We start from the raw sequence: 15,883 nt of genomic DNA on the forward strand, positions 1-15,883 counted from the left end.
TGGACAGGTCACCAGAACCAGTTTAAATTAGGTACCAAACTATAATTTTAGGTTTGATGCTGTGTAGCTTCATGCTGCTTTGCAGCCAAAAATATCAGAAACAGCATGAACCTTTGTTATAAGGCACAATGGATCCATGCTTTCGTGTTTTTAGGTCAACCACAGCACGTTCAGAGTCACTTAAATCAATTTTTTGCTGGAGCCTATCCCTGCTACCATAGATGAGAGCCAGGGTACACCCTGGACAAGCTGCCAGCCTGTCACAGGGCTAAAACATAGAGACAACATTCACACCTATGGGCAATTTAGAATCACCAATTAACCCACAAACCCCCCTAAATGTATTTGTTAGGTGTACCTAACAAAATCAATGGTGAGTGTATGTGTGCAGAAGGAATAATGGGTACAAATCAGAGCCAAACCATTAAATAAGTCTAAATTTTCATCACATCTAATGTTTATATAGAGTATTGGCACACATTAATCATTACATATGATATCAGAGAATGTATGTTGCAAAAGGAGATATTGTCCCTGTTTGCCATGTCCTTTCTACTCATTAATAAACCTCACTTCCAGACAAAAGACAAAACGCTTCGTCTTGCATCGCCTCTCAAGCTGTTGAGCTTCTCTCCACCATATGATCTGCAAATGACTTTAATGAACGTGTGGAAAAGATGAGAGCAGGCCCGTCATCTAAAACAATGATGATGGCCTCAGGCCAGTCTAAATGAGTACAGGGAGAGTCAAAATCAGGTTTCACAAACTCCTAACCCCAACAGATGTCCAAAATAATTACTGCAATCTGTCTCCCAAGGATAAAAATAGGTGATCTTTACATATTTTGCAATATTAATGGACCGCTGTAGTAATGTCATCAAACCAACCCACCTCAAACCTCAATTAGCACTGCGGATGTTAGAGAGGATCAAAGGAAGAAGGAGGCATTTTCAGACTTGTCTCCTAACTGGTTATAAAATTAGTTATGAACTGGAATAATAGGCCTATACAGTAACAGGATTCTTTGGTGACTTAATGGGTAAATATGAAGACATATAAGAATATACAGCGCTAAGTAATTATCTTATGTTTAAATTCATATCCAGTACCACCAAGATAGACATCTTTGTGGTCTTCAAATAATTTTGTGACTCTACAGCAGCCAAGCAATACAAAAAACTATCTCCACCCACAGGAAGGACAAGAAACCTTAAAACACTTAACAACAAAGCCCGGTGTTCTGGGAATCCATCCTACCTGGAAAAACATCCTACCCAATGTTTCTGCACATGCGCACAACACCAAGGCCAAATTAACTACTTTTTCTCTCACCCATCCGGAATACTTCTTAAGGTTATGGTTATGGTTAGGTGTAGGGTTAGGTTTAATCGCAAGTCACCGTCAAATTATAATACGGGTAGGACGTTTTGTCAGAGTAGGATGGTTTCTCAGAACACCGGATCACAATATCACAGAGCCGGTGTGGGACTAGATGAAAAGACAGATGACACTGATGCAGTTCTCCAAGATGCTTGAGAAGCATTATGAAAATAGTTTGATGTGTTTTCATCAAACAATGTGTTTTTCAAAAGTGCAGTAAACAGGACTTGTATGAAGTTAGCAAATAAAAGCTATTCATTGGGGATACTGAGCTGTTCAAAGCCAGAAACAGGAACAGACCAGAAACATTATCTCCTAGGTCTGCTCCTTCTAACTGGACATGTCTGAAACACCCAAGGCATTCAGGAGCCTTCCTATTCATAACAGCTCGCACTAACGTACAGTGACCAGATAGCCCATAATAACAGGGAGAATACCCCATAATCACAAACTCCTCACGGGATACCGTGATAGACTGTCGAATGCTTTGTCCAACTCAAAACACATATAAACTGGTTGCGCACAATCCCACGCACCCTCAAATACATTCATCAGGAAAAAGAGCTGGATCACTCTTCCATGTTCAGGAAAACGCAATGTTCCTCTTAAATATGAGGTTCAACAAATGGACACATTTTCCTCACCAGTTCCACCAGTTCCAAGATTGATGTAGCTTCCTGATCTGAAAAGTGAAGCCAATGTGAAAGTACCTTAAACCTGCATTCTATTTAACAACCAACAGGTCCAACTCCTGCTAAAAGCAGGAGTTGGATTCTAGTAATCTGACAAAATACCCTTACTTTTTTTTTCTATGAGGTAAGTAAATACTTAAGAGGTGGATTATGATCTCAATTTCTATTTTCAAGTCTTGTTAAACACAGTATGATGCAATTTTATGGCCCCAGTTTGAGTCAAAAAGGAGGATAAAGCACAGTGTGTTTAAGGGCAGACCTACTTTGTTACTGGCAAATGTGTCGGTCACAAAACGGCTCTTAGAGCCGAATCTTTGAAGTGAACGACGAGAGCCGTGGGGTTTATTTTTCTTTCTCTCACCCTCTCTCTCGCACTTTTTTCCTGCTTCACTCCGCACGCGAGCCTTGTGCTTTGCATTGGGAAGAGGGGAGACACACATTAGAAAGGTATAGTAATCATCCACAACTATTTTCAGTTGCAGATGATAAAGGATTCAGAAAGTTTATTCATGCAGGACCATATGACAGAGAATATGCATCTTCTTTTAGTTTTCATATTTTAATTTATATTTAATTGTGTTGTGGTTTGCAGTGTTTTGTGTTGTTTCACTTTAAATTTGTTTAAAATGAAAAAGCTGAAAATTTAAATAGTTAATAGTTGAAATGTAAATAGTTGTTTTTTGTATTATATGATTTATTTTTTACATTTTATGTGGAGTGAATAAATAAAAGTATATTTACGGTGGTCCCTAGAGACAAAGCACCTACAAACTCCAAAACACGTATGAACTCAGAAGCACGTACAAAACACAACAGAAGTGCTCCAGGATGCTAGGCGCAGTGTTGAGCTTTTGTTACCTAGTGGCTACACAAGCCAGGAAGTACCAATGACCAGATTTGGTGTGTAATTTAAGTAGCTCTGTTTTGGAAGTTCAGTTAACGCTAGAAATGTGCTTTGGAGTTTGTATGTGTTTTGTCTCTAGGGGCCACTGTATATATTTATATATAAACATAGATAAATAAAACCACTTTCTTTTACATTAGTAATTCATTTTGTGCATAATTTTATATTATTGTTAATAATAAATTCATTAAAGCAACAAAACAACCTGAAGAGCCGGTTCGGAGCCGAAAGAGCTAAAAAGAGAATCACTACTGGCAAATTGCTACTATATGAGCATGCAGCGTTCCTAGATTTCTTAGATAGCTCCACCTGTCCACTCCACTGTCGCTCATCAAACCCAAATTCATGTTAGTTAGACAGAAGCTCACTCAACAATGAGTAACATCACGGTCCATTTTTTATTTCACAGAAAGTGCTTGCAAAGTGCAAAATAACCATTTTATTTCGAGGTTTCAGTAAATACATCTATGGATCATTTGTCACAAATATGAACTTAGGTGAAAGGAACAGTTTCATATTTTTAATAGATATACGTGTTTCCTCTTTCAGCCAAGAATTAGATGAGAGAAGCTAAAGTCAGCAGAAGATTTCATTAGCTTAGCACTAAGGCTGATAGCAAGGCTAGTTTCAGTAATGTGTTTGTTTTTGTTGTTTGTTTGTTTTGTTTTAGCCTCTACACAAATTCATCTGACTCCTTTATCAAGGATGCCATTTAGCACATTTTGCCAAAATGTAGACTTGTTTCTTTAATTATGCTGCCTGTTATGATCCGTAGCACGTTTAAAAATGTGAAATATAATGCAAAAAATATCAGCTTTGTTCACTTTGTTCTTAAAGCTTTCACTCGTGTGTATGTAAATGTGGCAGAGGGATTGTTTTTCTTTGTTTTACTGTGGAAACAAGGTCAGATAATGAAGATTTGTCATTCTGATAAAGCCAAAAATGTCAACAAATGAGATCATTGGTATGTTTAAATAATTTATATCAATAAACTCTCAGCCAACTGTCTAGGAAAGGACTGCTTTATTGGTATAGCCCAGGGATTCAACAGACTGCCAGTGCAGACGCTTGATGAGCTTACATTTCATAATAATTCTTTACAGTCACTGCGGGAGTGACAGTCCTCATGTCAGTTAATGATTTCTGTGACTTGATTCACTCTGTCCGATCACAACCCTTTGCAGGCTGCAAGATAACCCTGGTGCAAGAAACCACACTAGTGCACATCCGTGTTGAAGTGTCCTTGAGCAAATCACTGAACCCATTCGCACTGTTTTATGATGCTGACCTCTGACTGCAGATCAGATCAGCAAAGAAAATGATCTTACATGAGGACTGTGATGGCCAACAGCACGCTCAGGAAGTTACCGAGCAAAGCTGCTGAGGCACTAACTGCTCTGGCCCCGTTCTTGTTATATTCAAGGGTTATGTGAACCAAAGGTGGTGTAGTTTGCCCCTCACAGTGCCTTAGGTCAGCACCCACGCAGGCAGCGTAGCCCATGGCATGGGCAATATAGTTCTGCTCGTTGACACCCTGGAAGAGGTGGGCCATGGGTCCACGGGCCAGCACTGCCACATCCTCTCCACTGTGGGTTGTTGTATCTACGGGGACAGCTGCCTGCTGGATGTAGTCTTTAGATTCTGGAGAAGATAAGGATAGAGTACAAATGATTAGTCCTTTCAAAGAACATTAGACCCCATTTACACTTAAAACTGGTTTGATGAATGATATCAGCATCTGACTGGTGCATGGTAGTAGATCTAACATAGTGAATTCTGTGAAACAACGAAGTAATGACTGGGTCTTACTGGTGTCAACATTGCGGATGTCAGGGCGTGCGCCATTAACGATTTTGTGCCCAGGTCCATTGCCGTACATGAGCGTGGTATAAGGCAACATGTCACTTGCCCACAGTGGAGATTTACCTGGAAGACACAAACATTATTTTTGATTTATCTTTCTATTTCTTTCTGCTGTTTCTTTCTGCCTCGGAGTGCTAAACAAACAAAAACACACATCATGCGCACACAAACACAAGTGCGAGGAGGGATTGCTTGATCCCAAGGGTGCTGCGGGAGGTCTAGAGCTTGTTGACGATCTCAGCGTTTCTCTCCAGATGAGCCATTAGCCTGGCGAGTCTCCCCGCTGATGAAGAGCTCAGAGTTTCAGAGTCACATTAATCACTGCTGCACTGCTGCACCGCTGGGAGGAGGAGGAAGAGGGTAGAAAAGGAAAAGGAAAGAGGGAGCGCAAAGGTGTGAAAAGCATGACACGACCACAGATCAATCAATACAGACTCTGAAGACTGATAGTGATACAGTACAGTGATAATATGACTGGTAACAACTGGAGAGAAGGAGGAGCAGCCTCCAAGCCTGAGAAACAAAGTCCCAAACAGCGGCAGCTCCTTGAAGATGAAACATTTTTTTTGTTAGAACAGTGAAACTCTCTGTCTACTCTTGGCAACTCTCTGGACAGTTTTCCTCTGGATAGGTTTTCCCTTTCCCAATTACAGATTGTAGTGAGAGTGGGTTTTTGCAGAGCTCATCCATCTGAATACTGCAGTCAGAGGCGTAGCTGTTTTGACTGACAGACGTCTGGCACAGGCTGCCCTAACTTATCACTGTCTGCTGGACTTCACTTTCATAAAGAGGAGTCACTGAACTCCATTCCTCAGTGTTGTGTTGCCATCAGTACCTTTTGGGATCATCTTACTACATATTGACTTATGTGAGACCGTCCAAGAAGTTTTGCTCCAGCTTGCTTTTGCTCCAGCTTGCATACTAGTTACAGTAGACACAACACCAATGTTGGGATGATTCTAGACCTCAAATTTATCACAATCTTTGTGTGCAATTTCAGTACAACAGGCTGCATATTTCATTCCTCAGTCGACCTAAATGAAAGCAGTTTGGGAAATTTGCTGGTCTGAAGCATTCAGGTGTGCGTTACCACAACGTCATGGAGGATAGACATCAGCAATGATCTTTGAGAGATCATTTCTGCTCATCAATCTGGGTTACAAAATCATTTCTAAACTATTTGAAGTCGTTGCGGTCCTGGGTCAGTGGCCCAGTGTCTTGATTTTGTATTGTTGTTTATTAGTCTGTTTTGATTTTTGGTTCATGGTTTATGAGTCCTGGTGTTTCTGTTCTGTGTTTCTTAGCTTGTGTATTCCTCTGCTTCTCATGTCACTCTGGTCCCTGTACTCTGTGTTCCCTCCGTTCTTTGTCTGAGTTGTCTTTGAGTTGAGTCTGTGGATTTCCTGTTTTATTTTGAAGGTTTATGTCTTATGTCAGTGTTCTAGTTTCGTTTCCTCTGTCTCGTTAGCTCTAATTTCTCCCGGCTGTGTTCCCACCTGTTCCTCGTTCCCTCATGTGTATTTATAGTATGTGTGTCCTCCAGTGTTCAGCGTCGCGTCGCGTCCTCAACTTGCTGTGTGGTTTTCTTTTGTGCTCCCAGTCTCTTGTCTTTAGGTTTTCCTAGTGTTTGTTATTAGCTTTGTGTTTTCAGTTTAGGTCTGTTTTTGTGAGTTTATATTTGGAGTTTCTGCCACAGTGGAATAAAGCTGCCTCTTTTAGTTCACTGTGAGTCCAGCGTTTGGGTCCTGTTCTCCTGCCTGCACACAGCACACCATGACAGAAGTCCATCTTCTACAGTGAGAAAGATTATTCACAAGTGGAAAACATTCAAGATAGTTGTCCATTTTCCCAGGAAATTCATCCTGAGTTCAGACAGCAATCCTCACAGAAATAAAATAAATAAATAAAATAAAATAAGAAGAAAGCTCAAGAACTACATCTCACCTCTTCAGACCTTAGTATTCAAAGTTGATGACAGTACAACCAGAAAAAGACTTCATAAGTATGTCTGATTGGAAGAATTACCAGCAGAAAACCTCTTTTTAATAAAAAGAAAATGGCAGCAGCTGAGCTTTGTAAAGTTGTGTCTGAACAAACTAAAGATCTGGAACAATCTCCTTTGGACAGGTGAGATCAAAGTGGAGATGTCTGACTAACATGCACAGCACCACATTTGGAGAAAACCAAACACAGCAGGTGGAGGGGTTATGATTTCCACATGTTTTGTTTCTGGAGCTGATACATTTTTGGAAAAAATATCTACTGAGTAGATACACAGTTTAATAGTTACCACTTGAGTGATGCACCTAAAAGGGACTCAGCTACTCTTCATCTTTATTATATACATCTGTAAAAAAAAAAATTATTCTGTGGTAAGTCAAACTGTATTTTATGAAAAAAAGGACATCTTTCAGGTCTAAAACCTTAAATAAAACAGAAAAGTGAGCAAGAGGAGAGAGCGTTGAAGAGGTAAGGAGCACATAAGATCAATAGGAAAGCCCTTTAAAGGGAGATTAACTGGTGAAAGTGATTGAGAACTTAGAAGGAAAAAAGGTAGAAGAGACGGTGTCATCAGTGTTGTAGATGGTAAATGGAAGACAGAAGAGGGAGAAAGCAGGGGACTGAAATAGAAAGGCAAGCAGGAGAAAGGCTGCCAGTAATGTGTGTTTACCCTGGCTGTAATTGCAGGGAGAGACAGCAGATGAAATGTCAAGCTGCTGGTGGCAGAAGCACACTGAAGCTGTGAGGATACAGGCACTAAGAGGCATCGCGCACACACACACACACACAACAGGCACAAATGCTGCCGCAGGTGTCTATTGTCAGAGTGGTTAAACACACCTGGAGGGGGGAATGGAGGCACAGAGTAAAGGTTTGAGGGGGAAAACAGAAAGAATTGTGGAGAAAGCTTAACTTACTGATACACTGACGATTAAAGAAAATCCTAAATTCTTTTTAAGCATTTTTTTCAGCAGGATTTTTTTTTTTTGGATGAATGAATTGCAGTTCTGTTAATAATTACCCAGAATGCTGTTCCCACGAAAGGGGAAGCCATTGAAGGTAAGAGGCTGAGAGTGGTCAGCCATCACTACAGTGAGAGTTTCATGCTCTTCGGTGAGTTCGAGGCCCTTAGCGATAGCACGGTCAAAAGCAACCGCCTCATGCAGGGCCATGGAGGCCCGCCCAGCATGGTGAGCCTGGTCAATACGCCCACCTGTAAACACAAGGAAGGAAGGGGTTAAACATAACGGAGAGTGATGTACTGCCTTCTGGTCTTGGTTTTAGGAGCAGAAAAATAATTGGAAAAACCAGCATAATTTTAAAAATATCTCCTACATAAAGTGGCCATAATTCCTAAACAGTTCATGTAGTACTTTTATTTAATGTATATGTGATGTATACACACAACGAAAGCATTTTTTTCAAAAAATGTATTTTCCAAAAATGCACTGGGAAACAAACAAAGTCAAAATAAAGCAATGATGATCTATGTGTGTGCCAAAAGATTGATGATCTGACCAATCTGATTGGTCAGATCTGTTTATTCCGATCCAAAATATCAGAAAAAACTAATGCCTAAATTTGTCCAGCGGTCAGTGTGAATAGCTGCATTATGAACAGGTGAATCTGAAAATTATTTTTTAAGCTCTCAATATTCACACAAATTTTACATGTGCGTTGTGCAAAGGCAGAAACCCTGGACATTAGGAGATTACAGTTTCACTGATTCCCAAGAACAGTTTGCAAAATCCACAAATCACTGGATTAAAGTCTCATCAGCATCAAACGACTTGAGCTGCACTTGCCCAGAAGACTTAAAATAAACTTTGAAAGGTTATATTTAGTCCTAATAAACATCCAAACACCTTGCAAGGAAACAGTTAACTATTATTTGAATGAGTTATACAGTCTGTATATTTTCCCCCTGGCAGCAGGTACATTTCAGAGTTGAACCTTTTCTAAAGAGAGAGTGGGTGATTTTTTTTTCTGCATTAGCACATCTCCCGCTCCTGTCCTCTCCACCGGCTATATTGGAAAGTAAAGTAGACCCGGCTAATAAGTTGTGATCTCAGCGAGCTGTCAGTGATTGGGCGCACCATATGTCCACTTCTATTTATATATTTGCCTCTTATTTTTAAAGTCATTGTGAAGACACTCAGTGGCACCGTGGAGTCCCCAGGCAGCTGCCTCAGATTAAAAGAGAGATAGACAAGGAGGCCAGAGAGGCAGCCGCGTGGAACGGAAACACACCATCAGCACACACTGCGGCAAACTCATTGAGCTGTATGCAGAATCAGTGTCAACAGCAGGTACACACCGTGCTCTGAGCCAATGTTATCACTATGGCACAAAGATCAATTTATCCCAACCAAGCTCCTATGTTGTACGCATATTAATATTTCAGCAAACAACAATTACTTAGTTATTTATATATAACTGTCACTTGGGCTGGTTGGGTATGATTATTATGCAATTTAACTGATCCTTCTATTTTTAGTCCTCTCACAGGAATTTTTTATCCAGTGTTTGTTGGATCGAGTGATGCGAATGTGTAGAAAACAGATGAAGCTGCTGTCCTCACCCTCCACTAACAGGAAGAAGCCTTTAGGGTTTTTCTGTAGGATGCGGATGGCCTTTTCTGTGGTCTCGATGATGGATGGATCCGTGCTCGGGTCCCTCTCCTCCTCGTAGCGGAGATCACCAGGTTCGAACAGAGCTGGGGAGGAGAAAGGAAAACTGCGCTATATTTATCAGTGATCAGTGGGGGTGTAGTGGCAAGGAAAGTCCTATTTTCCTCCTACTACTATTACCACTATTTTCAGCACACAGGAACTGATTAACCACACAGCAGGAGAAAACACAAAATATAGCAGCAAGCAAGCCCTCAGTCCACAAAAAGCACAATGACTGGATCCCTACACTTCCTACACACCCTCAAATACCAAAGGTTTACTGACAGCACCTGGTACTGAAAAAATATATTGGAGCATTTTCTGAAACAGAGCTAAAACCCTGCAAACATTTCAGCTGAATCAGAGTCTACCATTTTTTCTCACTGTCTAATATTTGCTGAAAAATAGTTAAAAAATGAAAGTTGTCCCAGTGTTGAGCTGTTTTTTCAGTGTCGCCTGGATGTTCTTGCTGGACTTTTTGGTAAAGTAATATTTGGATTTGAGAATCATTTTTTAAAATCCTTTTTTCAAATGGAACAAAATGAAAAAAACAAAACAAAAACAGTGTTGATTGAGAAAAGAGTAGGAAATCCAAGAGAGAAAAGCAGAGCACAGTTGGCCCAAGTTGAAACAGTCAGTCAGAGTTTTCTTAAATCCATCATGTGATTTGGACGCACTGGCGACTGTTGACTCCAGAGGGTTAATATTACGTACACTTAGTTAACTGAGTCACTAAATTATGAAGTCGGAACACAGAAAGAAAAGCTCCTAAGGTTAAGGTATTACTTTATTATAGACCTTTTAAAGACCCTAAACAAATAATTTGGATACATAAACCGCAAATAAAAACAAACGTCCAAACTCAAAAAATAAGTGACTGATAGGTTTGTAGCTTGAACCCATCCGCTGGAACGTTGAAGGCAATATAATTACACTGCAAAGCAAGACACAAGTAGGCAAAGTTCTTCATGTTACTCGTGCACGGGAGAAAACCGGACAGACTCTCTCGTCTGACCCTATTGAGGTTACATGAATATGCATAAGTTCATTAACATATGACGTCTACACACACTTGCCTGTGTGTGTGTGTGTGTGTGTGTGTGTGTGTGTGTGTGTGTGTGTGTGTGTGCGTTGGTAAACATGTATTAGCTGGACATTTCGTCTGAATACACACCACACTAGAAGGACATTTTGAATTAACAGGACAGAGGCGGTGTCCTGCTAATTTTGACTGAAATCTAACAACGTAGAGTGGTTTCTATTGGTCCACTAACCCTAAAAAAACAAAAAAATCAAGATGTCGGTTTAATACATATAAACTTGATTTTGTGTTAAATCTGTGTATCACCAAGAGTGTCCCTGGTGGTAGCGTGTGTAATAGCAGGACCTCATGAATATTCACACATGTGTGAATAATAATGAGGCTTGTGTGTAGTTGTCCCGCCAATTCTTACACAGTCCTTCCAATTCACATGTGGGTTAGATAACTGGTAAATGTTCCAAAATGACCACACCAAATGAACCACTGTATGTTGAACTTAATTGTAATAAAAGCCTGCTTTACCTTGTTGGAAAGAAGACATATGAAGCTTTGCTTTTATATGAAACACTAAGGTTTTGTGTAATTATTCACAGTTATACTAAGTAAATACAGTTACGTACTTACAAAGTGGTATGAAAAAGTATTTGACTGATAAGTTATTTATTTTTTGGTTTGTTCTCTCATTTATCTGTTATCAGATTAGATGAAGAGAACCTGAGTGAATACAAATATAGGTTGTTTTCTATTATCTTATTTTTCAAGGGGAAATGCTTTCCTGGCCCTGTGTAAAGAGGATATTGCAATTCTAAAACAAATGTAAAAAAGAGTGACCTTTATTGGGTACACCTCGAACTGCTCGTTAACTACTCACTAATTGGGCAATCACATAGTGGCAACTCAATGCATTTAGGTGTCATGGTCCTGGGTCTCTCGACCCAGCATTTTGAGTTTGTGGTTATTTTTTATTCACTGTTTTAGGTCCTCTTGCCTTCACGTTTATCTGTGTTCCCTGGGTCTTGTGTTCACCCTTTCCCTTCACTGTGTGTTTTGTATTTATTGCTGTCTGTGTTTTGGTTTTTTGCTGCTCCATGCTTTGTTGTTCTGCTTTCTTAGTGTACAGTTTTGATTATTATTTTCCCATGTTTCGGTTATCATGGTTTGGTGTTCTGTCTCTGTGGCTGTATCCCAATTCAGGGTCTGCAGCCTTAAAATACGCAGCCTTAGCAGTCCACAAGGGCCGCGTACTCAAAGACCGCTAAGGTCGGAAGTGAGAGGCTTGTGAAATGGGACGGTCTAGGCTCCGTCGCACTGCTCAGGTTGCCTAGCAACCATGATACTCACCGCTGGAAACGTTTCTGTTGGATTGTGTGTCCACAGGTGTTTGTACTTTGCGTCACAATAAAATGACGGTAAAAGGCTCCGCCCACTTCCTATCCATGTCTCACCATGCAACGACTACTGTGAATGGACTGGAGAAGTGTAGTGGCAGAGTCCTCCATCAGAAATAAGATATGTGTGTTGACTTTTTATTCTCCCTCAAAAATATTATGCCATGACGTGGCCCAGAGCAGCTCTGCTAACAGGTTATGGGCCCAGCACGCTTCCGCTGCGCAAGTTACCGGCAGGTGTTAAAAGTTTGGCACGATTGAGTGAGTAAGCGTTTTTGTGCATCATGAGCAGACGCACGGCAGAGTCGGGCAGTCGATATTCCCGTTTGCAATTTGATGGAGATGAAAGGAAATATGAGATATGGGAAACGAAGTTCCTTGGTCATCTCAGACTACAAGGTTTGAAAGATGTCATCTTAAAGGCTGAGGGTGATGAAGAAGCCGATGGTGAAGATGATGACAAAAATGCAGAAGCATATGCAGAGTTGATACAATTTCTGGATGACAAAAGTTTATCGTTAGTTATGAGAGATGCAGTTGATGACGGACGGAAGGCCCTAAAAATTTTGAGAGGTCATTATGCAGGAGTGGGCAAGCCAAGGATCATAAGTCTGTACACCGAACTCACTTCTCTCACAAATGAAAAGAATGAAAGTGTGACGGACTATATTATCCGAGCAGAAGCAATTATCACAGCGTTAAAAAATGCGGGTGAGTCACTAACTGATGGACTTCTGATCGCAATGATAATGAAAGGTCTACCAGAGACGTTTAAACCCCTGATTGTGCACGTTACACAGAGTGAAGCAAAAATCACATTTTCAGATTTTAAAGTAAAACTCAGAAGTTATGAAGAAACCGAGCGAATGCGTGTGGCTATAACTAATGACAACGTAATGAGGACAAAAGTGCAATCAGACCAGGATTCTACTTCATGGCGAGCAGATGACCGAAGATCAAAGAATAATGAGATTGTGTGTTTTAAATTTTCGACTAAAGGGACACACTGCAAGAACGTGCCGATCTAGAGTATGGTGCAGTTTTTGCCGGAGTAGTACACACAAAGATGCGACCTGTAGAAGGAAGCTAAGACGGGATGAAGCGAGAGGGGTCGTGGAGAAGGACTACGCGTTCAAGACGGGCTCCAAACCCCAGAGGGTCCCGGACGGCGGCCAAGAGATGCTGAATAACCAGCTATTGGTGGATACGGGAGCGACGTCACATATCTTCACGAAGATCGAGAGTTTTAAGACTTTTGATGACACATTTCAACCCGAGGCTCATTGTGTAGAGTTGGCTGACGGAAGGCGGAGCAGAGGAGCTGCAAAGCGGCGAGGAGATGCTGAGATAAGTATGATCGACAGTAAAGGACGCAGCCACAAGGTAACATTGAAACAAGCACTCTACATTCCATCGTTCCCACAGGACATTTTGTCAGTAAAAGCAGCTACTAGTAACGGAGCCACTGTGGTTTTCAAACACGGGGACAGTTTTCTTAAACATGTTGATGGAACAAAATTCCCTATATATGAACACGAGAGACTGTTCTTTATAAACACTGTGCAAGAGTTTGAAGATAAATGTAATGGATGTTTTGATATGCAAACGTGGCATGAAATCCTAGGACACTGTAATTATGAGGATGTTCAAAATCTGCAAAATGTCGTTGATGGAATGGAAATTAAGGGTAAAATCAACAAAAATATGCAATGTGAAGCCTGTATACAAGGGAAGTTTATTCAAACTAGGAACCGAGAACCGGATGAAAAGGCCAGGGCAGCATTAGAGTTGGTACATACGGATTTGGCTGGTCCGATTACGCCAAACTCTAAAGAAGGGTTTAAGTTTGTTTTGTCGTTTGTTGATGATTATTCAGGTGCAACATTTGTATATAATCTGAAACACAAAAGTGATACAACTCAAGCAACTGAAAGATTTATTGCAGATGTGGCGTCATATGGGAAAATCAAGTGCATTCGTTCTGATAATGGAACTGAATTTACAAGCAGTCAGTTCAGAGATTTATTAAGTAGACACGGCATTAGGCAGGAAACTTCGGCGCCATATTCGCCTCATCAAAACCGAACAGCAGAGAGGAACTGGCGTACACTTTTTGACATGGCGAGATGCATGTTAGTTGAGAGCGAATTGCCAAAGTCTTTATGGCCATATGCAGTACAAACCGCGGGAGTGATTAGGAACCGATGTTTTAACAAACGCACAGGTCAGACAGCGTATAAGATGTTAACTGGAAAAAGACCTGATCTTTCTAGAATGAAAAAATTCGGATCATTGTGCTATGCTTATAAACAAAATAGGGGAAAGCTGGATCCAAGATGCGACAAAGGTGTTTTCTTGGGATATGACAAAAATAGTCCAGCATATTTGATCTATTTCCCAAAAACCGGGAAGGTTGAAAAGCACAGACTGATAAAAATACTAAATCCCGCGACAATGGATCAACAAACACAGAGTGATCAGATGTATGAAGATGAGGTTTATGAATCCAGAAAAGATGGTGAACCCAAACAGACGAAGGATGAGGACATTCCAGATGGTAGTGAAAGCAGTCAAACTGAGTCCGAGGTTAAAACTGAGGATAAAGTAGATGCTGGAGCTACACGTTATCCATCCAGAATCAGAAAGAGACCTGATTATTTGAGTGATTATATCACGGATGTGAAAGAGTGTGAAAATGAACAGATGCAAACTAGTGTTGATTATTGCTACAGATTGTTGTGTGAAATACCCACATCATTTAGTGAAGCTATTGTGTCAAGTGAGTCAAAAGAATGGGAAAAAGCGATGAATGAAGAAATTCAATCCCTTAAGGAGAATGACACATTTACTTTAACCACTTTACCAGAGGGTAAGAAAGCAGTGGGGGGTAAATGGGTTTATGCCGTTAAAAAGAACTCAGACGGATCAGACAGATATAAAGCTCGATTTGTGGCTAAAGGTTTTAGTCAAACAAAAGGAGTTGATTATGAGGAGACTTTTTCACCGACTGCTAATTTATCGAGTGTGAGAGTTTTGATGCAGAAAGTGGTTCAGGATGATATGTTGGTTCACCAGATGGATGTAAAAACCGCCTATCTACACGCACCAATAAATGAAGAAATATATATACAACAACCAGAAGGTTTTGAGACAGAATCAAGTGAGACTAATAAACTGGTGTATAGACTAAAGAAATCACTTTATGGGCTGAAGCAATTGGGTCGTAACTGGAACCAAACCTTACATGACTATATTTGACACAGAGTTCACTCACATGAATTTCACTCACATGTGCTGTAGAAGTGATTTGATTTGAGAGTTCAAACTCACTGCTGTAATGGCTTATGATGATTAATATAATAACTATAATATTGGCCATATCATATTTACACTGACTTTAGTCTCATGAACAACATTAGCTAATTGTTATTTACTAGCTAATCTTAAATGACTGCAGTACAAATATGAAGGCCAACAATCATGTTTTACAGTCCTGTGGTCTCAGCCTCAGATACTTATTAAATCACACAAAGCTCGTGTAGAAACAAACACACAAACAAAATATGTTCTCTTTCATTTCTGTCAAACAAAACTGTATGAAACGTTTGGTTGCTAGGCAACCTGGGCAGCGCGATGGAGGCTAGACCGTCCCATTTCACAAGCCTCTTACTTCCGGCCTTAGCGGTCTTTGAGTACGCAGCCTTTGAGGATCGTTGAGGCTGCGTACTTTAAGGCTGCAGACCCTGAATTGGGATACAGCCTTTGTCTCATGTCAGTGTTTTCAGTTTTGCTTCCTTGGTCTCGTTAGCCCTGATGTCTCCCACCAGTGTTCACCTCCTGCCTCTCATTCCCCTCGTTATGCCCTGTGTATTTTAGCCCTGTATTTTCTGTGCTCCCTGTCGCGTCGTAAACGGCACTAATCCTGTGCTGTGTGTCTCCCC

General features: G+C 40.6%; 1 protein-coding gene across 1 annotated transcript in view; it reads right to left on the minus strand.

Moving 5' to 3' along the window:
* Positions 1-4,300: 4,300 nt before the first annotated feature.
* alp3 (alkaline phosphatase 3) overlaps positions 4,301-15,883 on the minus strand; it is a 43,726-nt gene continuing 32,143 nt past the window's right edge. The window contains exons 8-11 of the mRNA XM_085371491.1: positions 9,422-9,556; positions 7,862-8,053; positions 4,786-4,902; positions 4,301-4,617 (exon numbers count right to left, since the gene is read on the minus strand). Coding sequence (XP_085227617.1) covers positions 4,301-4,617; positions 4,786-4,902; positions 7,862-8,053; positions 9,422-9,556 — 761 coding nt within the window. The remainder of the gene's footprint in view (positions 4,618-4,785; positions 4,903-7,861; positions 8,054-9,421; positions 9,557-15,883) is intronic.

This window comes from Diplotaxodon limnothrissa, linkage group LG14, assembly GCF_057381915.1.
Source record: "Diplotaxodon limnothrissa isolate DT_005_m linkage group LG14, D_limnothrissa_male_GT1.1, whole genome shotgun sequence".
In the NCBI taxonomy this organism is placed as follows: Eukaryota; Metazoa; Chordata; class Actinopteri; order Cichliformes; family Cichlidae; genus Diplotaxodon; species Diplotaxodon limnothrissa.